We start from the raw sequence: 14,872 nt of genomic DNA, 5'->3' as shown, positions 1-14,872 counted from the left end.
GAAATAAAATCAATGCTATTTTATTTGAATCGTTTCTTAATGTGTTTAACACTTTGTTGACCGGTGACGAGATAATTCGTCTTTTCATGCCCGAACGTTGTTGACCGGTGACGAGATAACTCGTCTTTTCATGCCCGAACGTTGTTGACCGGTGACGAGATAACTCGTCTTTGCACTTTGATATTTTTTTCTAAGTTCATGAAATGCAAATATTTTTTCAAAAACTTGCAATGCAAAATTTTGTCATGTTGGCTTTTCAAAATCAAAATTACTTTTCTGATTTCTGTTTCCATTGCATTGTAAAAATTTAAAAAATTTGAACCATGTCGGAAGAACTTTTTAGCGAGTTATATGCGGATGTTTTGTCGGATTGTCCGAGTGATTTCGAGTTCAGTGATGATTCAGACATTAGACCATCAAAACAACAAAGAAGAATTCTTTCCGATAGTGAAGCAGATAGTGATGAAGAGTGGAATGATATTGATATTGTTCCTTCTTTGGAAGATTATTCGAGAAATTCGAGAGTACCGAACTTCGAATGTGATCCACCAAGCATCGTTGATGTAATCGATTCGTTTTTTGATGAAGAATTTTTCAATTTAGTTGTTTCTCAAACAAATCTATATCGCACCCAAATGAAAGATTTGCATAAAAATTCAGCCAAAACTTTACAGTGGAAGGAAGTAACAACGAACGATATGAAAAAGTTTCTTGGATTGTTGGTATTGATGGGACAAACGAAAAACACTTGCTGGAGAGATTATTGGTCGACTGACCCTTTGGTGGAAATACCAATATTCCCTAAAACAATGAGCAGGATGAGGTTTGAACAGATCTTCACATTTTTCCACCTCAGTGATAACGTTGAAAATGTACTTAGTACAGATAGGCTTTATAAAATTAGACCTCTCTTAGACTACGCTATTTCCAAAAGTCAATCGATGTATGTACCGAAGCAGCAATTATCATTAGACGAAGCAATGATACCATGGAGAGGACGTCTAAAATTCAAAACATATAATCCTGCAAAAATTACAAAATACGGAATTTTAGTGAGAATGGTTTGTGAAAGTGAGTCAGGGTACATTTGCAACTTTGAAGTTTATTCTGGTGTTGGGAAAAAACTTGAAGAAACAATATTGTCAATTTTGCAACCGTATTTTGGATTTAATCATCACGTGTATCAAGAAATTTATTACAACAACGTTTCAACAGCTAGTATTTTACTTGAAAATAAAATACGTGTATGTGGTACCATTAGCGAAAACCGTGGCTTGCCGAAATTACTTATAGAAAAATCCAAAAATCTTCAGAGAAGGCAAATGACATTTTTACTAAAAGGACCGATTCTGCTCCTCACATGGAAGGATAAAAGGTTAGTGCGAATGATTTCAACAATTCATGATGCGTCTATGATAACAACTGGAAATCGAAATAAAAATTATATAAACGATAAAATAAAACCTTCATGTATAATTGAATACAATAAATATATGAAAGGAGTCGATCGTGCAGATCAATATTTGGCAAACAGCAGCATACTGCGAAAAAGCATCAAATGGTCCAAAAAAACAGCATTTTTTTTTATCAATTGCCTTCTATTTAATGCTTTCGTGATTTATTCGAAGAAGTGCCAAAATAAAATAAGATACAAAAAATTTCTCTTAGAAGTAGCTAGGATATGGCTATCTTCGGAATCAATTGAAAGCAACACACAACCAGCAAATACTTCTCATGCATCTAAAAGAGCTCCACACAAAGATCCTGTATCTAGGCTTTCAGGAAAACTTCTGAACCACGTTTTAGAACCAATAATTACTGCATCTAAAACAAATCCAACAAGAAAGTGTCGAGTATGCTCTTCAAAAGGAAAGCGCAGCGAAATGAGATATATTTGTAAGACATGTTGTGTACCTTTACACGTCGGTGAATGCTTTAATTTTTACCATACAAAAAAAATTATTAGTTATTATTATTGTTATTGTTATTATTATTATTATTATTAGTTTTACTATTGTTTTGTGCAAATAAAATGTTTTGAAAATCACTTCGAATTTTATTCAATTACATTTTTTGCCCCGGTGACATGAGATATTTTCTATATCAAATAGCGGGTGCTATGCACACATTTTTGTGCGAAATGGCCGGTCAACAAAATAAATTTTTGTATGAAATTGCCGGTCAACAAAGTGTTAAGATATTTCTGACATTCATCAAAATGAGGAATCTTTCGTTCAGTTATTTACATAGGCGCAGAATTTGAGTAATAGAAACACAATTGATTTTGATTTTCAACTTAATCTTAAAATGGATTGTTAAAGATGTAAAGTTCTGAAAGAAAATTGAATAGATAAAAGCAGATATTTGTAGCATCAAACTGAAAATAAACTGGTGAGCATTTACTGCAGATTTTCAAAGAAAAAAAATTAGAGTTCCTATCTTTTTAATTTTTATGAATTGACAGGAAGAAAAACATTGTTAATCGTCTGCCTGTTCAGAAAATAAGTTTAGCTGAACTTTGGAGTATAATATATTGGATTATAAAGAGACTTAGCTCAAAAGTGGTACATTTAATTGGCAGGATAGTGTAGTTAGTCAAGGACCAAAAGAAACGGGTCAAGTTCTTGAAATTGAAGCCCTTTATTTAATATATATATCAGATTTAGGATCAAGTTGTCAAGGAAAGGGTTTAAAATGAAAGGGCTGTAACGATTACAGATACTTCTTATTGAAAAATATGGAGAATATATAAAATTCGAGAGGAGAACATTTTTTTATACAAATGATTAATGTGTATGCATTTTTAGTACAAGAAAACTAATTCGTTGTGCATGTTTGCTGTTTTTAACTTTCTTGTCTGTTTGGTACAAACTGAGCAATAGATTTTAGTCCAGTTTCCCGATGGGAAGTTACTTTAACTTGCGACTTCATTTAACTTTTACTTACTTACCCGCGATTTGAACATAATTTTAAAATAACATAGCTTGCATTAAATTATATAACTTGAAACTTTAAACATATCACAAAATTGGAACAATAATGCAAAATTAACTAACATTCCTGTCTGCTTGGTACAAATTTTGTCATCGAGTTAAATCCATCAGGAAGTTAGTGTAAAATCGATTGCAAAATTTCAAATACTCAAGATTAAAAAGCAAAGTAATTATTAAAATATTTTTAACATGCCACGCTTTTAAAACGAACTGAAAAAATATACAATAGAAATCCTAGCCCAATACAGATTTATAACATTGAACAGATTGCCCTGAAATTTTGTGAAAGAGAATTTTCAATCACAAATTTTTCGAAGACCATCTGTAACGGGTTATTTTGAATTTCACTCACAATTTTTAGAACCATCCTTATTGGGTTTGAAATCCGAAAGAGACAATAAGAAACTATTTTATTTTTTAGTCCTTTTTAGAAACGTAGCATGATAAATTTTTCTCTATAAATAAGTATTTTTATCATGATTGATATTTATGTCAAACTGGTGAGTCGTCAAAACCTTCACTGTCATCATCTTTCGCAACTCTTCATGAAGCAAATATATTAAACACTTTATTTTGCTCACACAGTATGCTCTGCTTCAACACTAGAACGTCCGTCGGTATCGATTGGACAATGAAGCCTTTTTAGTTTGTTTTCCTATTCACATTTTAGCAAGGAATTTGAAATTTTTTTTCGACTTTTAATCATTTTCCACGGTGATTACACAGAAAAAGTTTTATGATTCTAGGTTAGTTAGGACAGATTTTACAACTAAATATACCTAGAACGTCCGCTGGTATCATTTCGACACCAAGGCAATGTATCATTATAAATAGCTGCCGTTCAACAAAAGATAGTTCACTAACAAAGGGAGGGCACGAGGTTGAAAATTCAGTTCGGGATTAGATTTAGTATGATAATATACACTTAGAACGTTCACTCACGAAAATATGAAAGCGCAATGGTCAGTCAATTTCGAGAAAATGGCCCTCAAACCTTCTTCATAGTTAATGTACTAATAATGTGCCGCCATTCCCGAGCCGCGAATAGTATAGTGGTTAAGACACTGGGACAGCGTTCAAGAGACCGCAGTTCGAATCTGGGCTAACATTTTTTTGCTTTATTTTTTTATTTATTTGAAGTTAATTTAGCAGTTTACAAACCGTTTTAATTAATGTTTTTCATTTTTTAATGCAAAAATAGATATTTATTCTCCTAATTCTAAGTATGAATAATAATTATATAAGAATGAAGTATGAATACAAAATTTTAAATATTTAGAATTAATTGAATTAACATTTTAAAGATGGTTTCAATTAATATGATACTCATTTTTATGTGGGAAAAAATAAATGTATTTTCTTTTAATACATAAGTTATAACTTATTTTTTAAAAGAAAAATAATTATGTTCATGCATATTGTTCTTGAATTATAACTATAATTTAGTTTTTAAATGCTAAAATAATTATAAATATAATTTTAACTATAAAAATATTTTTAAATAACTATTCCTTGTTGGATTTGGCTCAAAATTCGATAGATGTCTACGCTGTCGATGTTAAATCTGTGTGCAGAATCTTATCTATCTAGCTCTCTTCGTTTTGTAGTTATCGTGTAAACATATATTCGGATAGCAGGACAGACAGCATTCCTCTGGATAAATTTTGCAACTTTTATAGAAATCTACAAATTCTGAGTAAAGGCTGTATAATAAATTTCATCTCTCTAGTAGCCGGCGTCCTGGCATAGGGGTAGCGTGTCTTCCCCGTGATCTGGGCGTCCCGGGTTCGAATCCTGGTTCGGGCATGGTTGTATTTCATCTGTGTTCTATCTGTGAGATGTGTGAATATGCCCCCCTGTAAAAAGGGGTGTGCAAGCGAATGTGTGGGAGTTTCATGAGCTAGAAGTCAGACTTCTCTCTCGGGTGCTCAGGAATCGTTACCCTCAGAAGCTACTGCAACCCCTTTCAGTGGTAACGCGGACACGACATCATCATCATCATTTGTCTAGTAAATGATTTCAATGCGTTGTAGAGTCATATTCGTCACAGACAGATGGACATTTTCCAAAAATATATTTATGAACTCTCAGAGATCTAAAGCGGAGAGACTCGTCAAAATCTCGTGTTCGAATTTTTGTGACGATTTCAGAACTTTTCCTATACTTCGTATACGACAAGGTAAAAATTGATTTAAAGTATAATACTTTTCCCAATAAAATGCTTAGAATGTTTTCATTAAGTTGTGTGGTATACTAAAGATAAATAAACATCTATTTGTAATTTAAATGCTTTTCTCTTTGAATATTTATGTCTTAATTTTGTTTAGCTTTTAGCAAAAATGCATAATTGCTCTAAAATAAGTGCAAAATATCATAATCGTATGCTCAAGTCAGTTCTATTCTACATTTTTTTGTTATTGTTTTCACGAATAAACAGTTCACTGCACATGATCCGAAATCGAAGTCCAGTTTGATTTGATTCGATTCAATAGTTTTGTTATAGTTGGTGATATCAAATCTCATCTATTCTCCTTTTTTATTCTTGAGCTGCCGCACTGACATAATACAAACGGATGAGCATAATCTTGCATGTATTCGTAATACAAACGTATTTATTACGAATGCTTTCACAGTAATCTTATATATAGAAATATATTTATTTTTTAAATCAAAAGTTTTTTTTTTAAAATTGAAAAATGTTTTTTCGTAATACCGTACCGTAAAATATGACATTTTTGTTTTTATTACTGAAATAATTGGTTTTTTTTTAAATTTAAAATAATTTTGAGAACGAAATTGTAAATTCCTATATTTCATAAGTGATTGCTTCTCCAAATCGTCTATATTCAACGTGATTAATTTTAAAATGACAAATATTAAAAGAAAGTAAATTTAAAATAGTTAAGCGAGTGATGAAAGCGCAAGTTTCCTATAGATACATTATTATAAAACATCATTGCCCATATATAAGAGCTAGTGGAAGTGGTCTCCTGAAACTTTCTTATACTGAATAATAAAGATTTTATACCTATATCTCCAGCATAGAGCTATGGACAGTGAACACAGAAATTAAAGTCATGAGAACTCGGATTTTTATTTCCAGAATCTCGCACATGAGAGTTGTATGCTTCGCGTGTAACAAAAGAAAAAAAAAAGATACTTGTGTATTTACCCCTAGGCCATTGGTGAACAGTAATTATGAGACAGGTCATTTGCCAGCGATCTTTAGCTATTAATCACTTGCAAGAGGGCAATGTACAAATACTATAAAACTGAATACGCCTTTTGGCTGTTTTGTTTCCAAATTTTGCATGAAATTGAAATTGTAGTAAGAACATTCTATACCAATTTTTTTGAAATAATTGCATTTTTGAGTTATCGGTTTTACAAATATGCTAAAGGGAAGATAGACAGATGGTCAACCCTTTGGTGGATGCTCTCCAAATTTGAGAAATATCTACCTTTTAGATGCTAAGATGTAAATTTGTGACATATCTATCTTTTAGAAGCAAATTTGAGACATATCTGCCTTTAAAATGTTAAGAACGAAATTTGAGACGTATCTACCTTTTAGACGCTAAGATGCAAATTTGAGAAGTAACTACATTTTAGGTGCTAAGATGCAAATTTGAGACATATCTAACTTTTAAATGCTTTATTTGAATGGATTTTATTAAAAATATAATAGAAATACAGAAATTTTCTTTTTAAGTTCAAATGCTAAATCGCATCCGTTTAGATCAAAGCGGTTTTGACTCATTGTGTTCACATATTGACAAAAGGATTTCCTGTGAATGGAGTTCAGTCAAAATTTGATAAAAAAAAACATACACATTTAATGTAGTGGCTTTATACTATATTTCATATGTCTTATCCAAAGAATTTTTGAGTTATTGTGTTAACATACAAAAAGCACAATTTTGAAAATTTGTTTTTTAGTCTGAGGGAGAATTGAAACATAGAAATTTATCGAAATCTCGTGTTAACAATTACAATAGCAATTACAATATTTGAATGTTTCGTTTACCAGAAAAAATGTCACTAGTAAAATCTGAGGTCACGTGACTATAAATACGTTTGATTTAGGATTTTGTTCAATAACTGCAATCGCATGAGGGGGCGAAAAGTAGTATACATTTCTGTATTTGTTTTCAGAATAGTTCAAAATACTCTTTTCCGTCTTAAAAGAATATCTATAGTGGTACTGAAGACACCGAAAGACATATTCTGCTGAAATTAGGAACCATTTTATGATTATGAATAAAGAAACTATGTCGAAACAAGAAGTGAATCAACGGTATTTGGCAATAACTGCTATGAAATGTTTCCTATACATTGAAGTGTCAGAAATTTCATCGTATTTACTCAGAAGAGATTTTAAATTACTGCCAATGCTAATCATATTTACTTCTTTGCCGCCAAAATATTACGGATTGCATATTTTGTCGACAGTGGCGTTTGGTATCGGCCTGTTTTTAAGTTACTGTAGACGCAATCTATACTTGTATATGCTTTTTCTCTTGCAGTGCTTTATGCTTAAAATAATTGAATTTGTGTTATATGAAAGTTTAGTTCGGGCTGATTTAAATATGCTTGAAACTTTTAAAGACATCTTCAATTCTATGATAACTGCTTGTTTAATCATCTGGTCATTTGTCAACTGCGCAGAGCTGTGTTTCATTATATACATCTATTGTTTTCTGGATGTTTTTAATCATGTTACAGCAAAGAGTTTTAAAAAGTTATGCTTATTCATTAGTTTATTTTATATTCGTAGGTGGTTTTCATCTTTAGATTGAAGAAATATTTGAAACTAAAATGAAGGATATTTGTGTATTTTATTTTTACAAAGTGTGTAGTTGAAAATTTTTTATTCACTTCATAAAAAGAGTTTGTAACTTGTATCTCTTCTATGTATATTAGATTAGCAAATGAATTATGCTGAATTTTATTGTTTATTATAATCCATTTATTGACCTTTCATTCTCCACTAGCGCCATTACAGTGACATTGGGTAGCATGCACACTTTAGGCTTAAAACATATATAATACAATTTTCTTATTGAAAAGAATATAAGCACACATTTCATGAGATCCAAGTTATTAATTTTGGGGATTAATTTAAGTAATTATATTATCTTTTAAATTAATCCATAAATGCGACTAAAAGAAGCATTATAAGAATTTAATTAGATGACATGGAGACCTTAATAATTCTAGATGAATTAATAATTCAAGAATTCTATTCCAAACATTTAATTTCAATACTGTTGTAAATAAAATTATTCAAATAAATCGTATTATCCACATTATTATTTGTTTTCGCTTCATGCTGGCATAACTCAATAAACGGTAATAAGAAATATAACTTTTTTTTTTTACAAATAAATAATTCAACTTGCTGTTTATATTTGTTATCGTTGGGTTGATTACTTAAACCATTAACTACCATTTTTTTGAAAGTTTTGGTCGGAGGAATTATATATATATATATGTACAAAAAATTATGCAACAGTATGATTACATTCAAATTATGTTTTGTTTTCAAAATATTTGATATTTATGAAAAAATGCATCATCATAAAATGATCAATTAAATCCTTCGAATAAAAAACAAAAGACGGAGCAAGTAACAGATCGTTGTTATAATCTCTAAATTACAAATTTATGTACGGTATTTCATTATAATATAAAAATTAAAAATATTATGCTTCAAAAATGACAATTCTATTCCGTTTACCTTACAGAGGAAATTCAAATTTGATCGTTTGTTATAAAGAAATGGAACACAGAATACACATTTTCTGCTACACACGATATTGATCGATATGTATAGAATAAAATTAAATTGTCAGGAGAACCAATTATATTTTTGGCGCCGAGTAACGTACGTAAAATTTAAAAAAATCACCAAGTCGTGGTAGCTAATGGGTTGAGGAGTATTATCCTTAATAGTCCTTAGTTCAGTTATTTTTGCAACATAATATACTGTGTTATAAATCAGTTATTTTTGCAACACTGTGTTATAAATCAGTTATTTTTGCAACAGAATATACCGTGGAAACGCAAAAGACGACCACTACGGGTGTGTCGCTGAATTAAATAAATAAAGGATACACAAAGGATACATTAAAAAAATTATATTCCCTTAATAAATTTAATTTGAAAATCGCAAAAAAGTGTTTTTAAGTGCATGCAGCCTTGTCACAACTTTACATAGATCTGTTTTTTTTTTTTTTTAATATGGCTGTCAGCATATAAAAAAAATTGAATCACAGGCTAGACGGTTAGAACGGCAAACTAATCTTGGGTCTTAATATGTAAATAACAAAACAAAACAAATATTCATAAAACAGATGCTTACATGCACGATCCTATAATCGACAGCAAAATAACTTGTCTTTCTGTGTTTACCCTGGTTTGTAAACAAGCAGTCGAGCTCTTTGTATAAGTACGTTGCTTGAGTTTCCAGATATCGGACTCAGCAAAATTCTGTTACGAAGTTTCAAAGTATCATTATAGATATGTTACTTATCTGTGGTACAAGGGAAAAAAAATTTAAGGAATTTATGGAAACGAATTTTTTACAGGAGGACACATTCGAACATTTTTCAATAATTTTTATTTAAATGAAACGGAAATTTAGTTTAAGAAGGCATTTTCAATACTTTCCATCGAAAACATCATCCGAAATCCAGATTTATTTTATATAGATTGAAATTACGAGTTCTATAACCATGAAATGATATTTTATAATAGATTTATTGTATAAAACTGGCTTATTGCAACTTTGAACCAATACACAATTATTTAAAGAGTAAAGCAGGGTTCACACGAAGCCAACTATTGCACGCAATAGAAGATCATGGCTACTTTAGAAAAATCATGTGATCGCAATGGAACAATGGTAAATAGTTGCCCGATGAGACAACCATTTGCCATTATCCCGTTGGGGTCACGTGATATTCCTGAGGTAGTCGTGGCCTTCCACTGCGCGCAATAGTTGGCCTCGTGTGAACGCTGCTTAAAACGCTATTTCGAAGGGATTTTATCAATATAGTTGATAATGTGTGCATCCTTCGTATATATGAGTTATTCCCATAAAATCCTATACCAATACAATAAATTAAATTATAAAATTAATTTTTTTATAAGGTCATTATTTCTGGAGTTTTATGTTAAGTGCATTTTTTTATTGGGATAAAGTAAATTTTGCCATTTAAACTATTTTTTTTGTCAAATTACATGACTAACGCACTATGTCAGTTTTTATAATTTAAACCCACTGGGGGGAAATTTGATTCAGTGAGATCGAATGCCACATGGGGAACTCTGCTATCATTCTTCATTTTCACATTGTAGGATTAATGGAAACTTATTTAATAATTTCAGTGAAAAAGAAAAAAATTAGTTCTAATCTTCTAATTTGTTGGAAACAACTAAATCAGAGCTTCTTTAATTATGAATTATGAACCACGAATGAATTATGAATAACGAAAATCACCGAGAGGCCAGCATACGATGAGTGAATCATATTCAAGAAAACCATAAAGAGCAAACGAGTAAGAGCATTTTGATTAAATGCTTTAATCTTATCAATTTCTTACTAATTTTCAACAGCTAATATTTTCTTGCTATTTGTGTTTTCCAATGGGTATGCATGGAAAAAGATCAATTTATTAGTTTCAGTTTTGAAGGATCATTAGTTTGATACCAATTTCATTCATGATCCACCATATATATAAATAAAGACAAGGTCTGTCAATGATTGATCGCCTTTTTATTGATGTGATATGGAATTGAATTAAATTGATGATAGTGTTCTGGAATAAAATGCAGTTTTGCCTTGATTTGAGACCCATTTCATTCCCTCTAACAAAGGCTAAACAACTTTTTATTGACGTGATATAGAATTGTGTTAAATTGATGATGGATTCAAATGTAGACTGTATCTTTGATTCGAGATCTATTCCCTTACCTCTGCCAAAAACTAAAAGTCTCTTTATTGATGTGATATGGGAGAGCGTTAATCTGGTGATAGTATTGTGGGTTCAAATGCGAACTGTATTTGTTTCGAGACCTATTCATTACCTCTGTCAAAGACTAAACGTCTTTTTAGTGGTATGTAATGAAATTGTGGTAAATTGCTGACAGTATACTGAAATTCAGTTGCGGATAATCTTTGATTCGAGACTTATTCACACATGACAAGAATTAGGCAAAATTTGACCTAGGATCAAATTTTCTTATGTTAATATGATTTGGAACTATTGGGAGTAGAATGCGAATCAATTAACGTCTTTTTTTACCTACATAATAATCAAATATAAAAGCTACATTCGAAGCAGACCTTACATAGCTTTAAATAATAGGATACTTTAAGCAACACTAACAATATTTTTTAAATGAAAAAGTGATTGCCAGTGAATGAAAATCCAATAAGCTATGCACTTCGAATTACGATATTTATATATATAATCGTCCTGACAGGTCAATATTTCATGTAGACAAATAAACTCACATTTAACTAGCTGAGATTTGACTGAAAAAGTAAGTACTGTTTTTAAAGATTATGTTTCTTCTTTTAACTGGTAGAATTTGGTAATATATTTTACTGTATTTTATTTAAACTGTAATTCGAACGTTTCATTAAAACTTAATGTATTATGCATTTAATGTATGTTTTGCGGTCGAAAATCACTGCATGTAACAATCTTAGTGCGTTATTATTCTTTTCTAACTCCCTAACTAGGAACATCTTTTCAATACCCCTGTAGTACCAGTATTATGATCAATTTTAATTATCATAATAACCGGTATTGTTATACATACCATATACATGTTTATTCACTGAAATTTTATAATTCCATATGAAATTTCGGTGAATTGGAAAGGAAAAATTATTTCAAAGAATGATCGAAAGTAATACTACGTAATTTACATAATTTAGAATATTAATTTTTGCTCATTAGCTTTTTTTAATAAATGAAAAATTTTTTCCTTCTGGGAAAATTAATATTAGTATCATATAAGTTATTGCTTACAGAGGTTGGTTAAAATTAATTTTTTCTGGTTTCATATTAAATGTTAAGAAAAACATTTAAAATTCTTTAGATATACAAAATTAGAATGTAAAATGTATTTGAATTAAACTTGAGTAAGTTCATAATAAGAAAACGTTGAATCTTTTGTAAATCGACATTTCTTAAACTGGAGGAATCTGTTTTCTTCCAAAAAAACAAAACAATACAAAGCACTGTTAATCTTTTAGAGTGTGTGACAGATCTAATACATTCTCATGCGTTATTACAATGGTTTTAGATGCTGCTCTCGTTCGAAGATCAAAATTTTGAAATTTGTTTTCTGTTTCAAAGAAATCGTCTTTTTAATGCATTAAAATCCTTGACGTATTTTTTAAAAGGACTTTTAATTTATTTTGCAATATCTGCTAGTTTAGTTTCTCGGTATTTATTTCATGTGCAATAAGTGGAAGAGAAAAAAATAATAAGTTAATGAAACATTCAATATCATATGACTAATTTTTATCTGAATTATTATTCTGCAGCAACTAAAAACTGATTTTTGCTAAACTGTTCTTTTGATGTTTGCTGTACGAATTTTTTGAAATCCATTTCATATTGAATGAGATAAAGTAATGTAAAGAAGTGACCATTTGTTTTACGCCAAGTTTTTTGGCATTTTTGAGAAATTCATAAATGCGCCAATTGCGGTACCCAAGTTTCAGTGTATTTTCGTGCACGCTTGGCACGTGTTTTCTTCTGATTGGTGTAAATGGGAAAGAAAATTATTTAAAAATCTTTTGACCCTTATACTTTATTTTTTGGCTGAGCCAACAGTAGTAAATATCGTTTTCTCAGGTGAATTTCTTTCCTTTTTGTTTACATTTCAAAATTCTCTCAACGAATTCCAATGTCATTAGTAATGTTGAAAATATGAATGCATGTTAAGGATGCTGGATATTCTGAAACTTTTTTTTTATGTTGCATGCTTTAGGCAAGAAAGTTGTGTTAATTAGAATGGTGAATGAAAGAAGATTTCATTAAATAATTGAATTTTTGTTTTACACTGGAGACATTTCAAACAGGAATGTTGCAATCTTTAGCGTATTTTCGCCTTTTGTCTCCTTTAGATGGCCGCGTCTTGTGTCAGAAGGCAATTTTGGAAATCGCGTAAAGTACTGGGCAATTTTCACTTTCTTCTAAGATCCAAATATGCAGGGAATGCAGAAAGTGTTCCAGAAATTTCGGTCCCTGTCTTAGAAGCATTAAAAATATTTCGAATGTGTAACATATAAATGGATCATTGTAGATTCAAATAATTCTGCAAATATGAGTTAGAAAATACCAAATTTGTATCAGTTGGCTTTAAACGCTTCTTTTCTATGCACTATTATATTATATATGACTGATAACATTTGGAAAAAATAATGGCTGCATACAATTTTACATGCTCCATATTAAAATCATAGACATGCTTCAGTTTTATACCTAAAGCAATCAGATGGACGATCATATCTGGGAATAATCTCAAAAATCATCGCCAAAGATCACATGATAAATTCAATAAAAATGCTGGATTCACGTCAAGGATCAGTATTTCGTAACTATTTCTCGCCAATGCCTTGTAAAGCATTCATGATCTTATCCAGGGTCCACAATTTTGACGAAGGGAAAAGGAATGTCCCCTTTATTAGAGAGTGTACGATAAAATTTTCGGAGGCCATATTTGCTGATTTCTTTATCCTTCTTTGAAGTAGGAAAAAAATAAATATGTCAACGAGAATTAATTTTTAAATGATTAAGAATTTAAAATAAACCGTTTTAAAAATAACTCTCAAATTTAATTATTTCATGAAATAGACTTTAAAATAACATTCTCATTTCCGAAGTTTATGAAAAAAAAAATTAGAATTTTTTAAAATAATTTTGGATTTGTCTACTCCCACCTTCTCCTGATTGATAAACTAGCTATTATGACTTTTCTATTCTTCTGTGAGATTCATTCCGTTTCTGTATCGGAAACTTAACGAATCTTGTACTTGTATTGATTGAAAAATGGAAAAAGATAATTTAAAAATAACTAGCCATAGCGAGTTAAAGGTTAGATATATTTAAAACCCTGAATTGGTCAAGAAATATTATTCATTCACATTTTACTCTCATAAACACAAACAAAAGCAAAAATACTATTGTGTAAAATTAATTAGAATTGTGTTTAATTTTGGTATGAAAATATCACCGCATTTCATGTGCTGTTCGTTTCAGTGTCCAGAGATGACCACGTTTTGAAGATTCTATTTCACTAAGCGGTGAAAGGCGAAAGGATTAACTTCCGGAATTAACTTTATTGCTAAATGTAAACGTTCCCTTTCATTTTTCCACTCACCCCTTTTTTGTCGAATTAAACCTATCGTAACACTACGCAATAGCTCAGAGGGTTTTAGAATCCATTGGCAAATAATACCTGGTATGTTGAAAACAAGGAATTACAGTTTGAAATGAAAAGTTTTAAGATTTCATATTATTTGAAAATTTTATACCGATAATCAGTTCATTACTTTTTTAACTTTTCAATGATTTTTATAATTTCTGTGAAATACATATCAGTTGTGACTAAACACTTGTCTTCGCTAGGTCTCATTTTCATATTTTTACTTCTGTCCTTTCTTCTCTAAAATATTTCCTGAATAACATTAAATTTTAATATCTAGCAGTAATTTAAATATTCTTTTCTTTGATTGACATTAAAGTTAACTTGCTTTTTGCTTAGAATTTTCTTTAAAATCAAATTGTAAGCATATTTTTATTATTTTTTTTTCAGAATGGATTTTATTTGGACGATGCCATATGATTTTACTA

The 14,872-nt window shown here is 30.2% G+C and overlaps 1 protein-coding gene across 1 annotated transcript; it reads left to right on the top strand.

The window, feature by feature from the left end:
• Window positions 1-323: 323 nt before the first annotated feature.
• Window positions 324-2,698, top strand: LOC129966429 (piggyBac transposable element-derived protein 4-like). The gene is made up of 2 exons (XM_056080852.1): window positions 324-1,244; window positions 2,582-2,698. Exons 1-2 carry the CDS (start codon window positions 324-326, stop codon window positions 2,696-2,698), a joined length of 1,038 nt encoding a protein of 345 aa, XP_055936827.1.
• The last annotated feature ends 12,174 nt before the right edge of the window (window positions 2,699-14,872 follow it).

The sequence above is a fragment of the Argiope bruennichi genome, chromosome 4, assembly GCF_947563725.1.
Source record: "Argiope bruennichi chromosome 4, qqArgBrue1.1, whole genome shotgun sequence".
Lineage (NCBI taxonomy): Eukaryota > Metazoa > Arthropoda > Arachnida > Araneae > Araneidae > Argiope > Argiope bruennichi.
Note: the sequence above shows the minus strand (reverse complement) of the source record. Positions and strands in the feature narration are given on the sequence as shown.

Excerpts from the sequence above, each read along its gene's own strand:
- LOC129966429 (XM_056080852.1), top strand. The coding sequence starts at position 324 with ATGTCGGAAGAACTTTTTAGCGAGTTATATGCGGATGTTTTGTCGGAT. Across the intron at positions 1,245-2,581 it reads TACTTGAAAATAAAATACGT|GATAGTGTAGTTAGTCAAGG; the intron begins GTATGTGGTACC and ends TTTAATTGGCAG.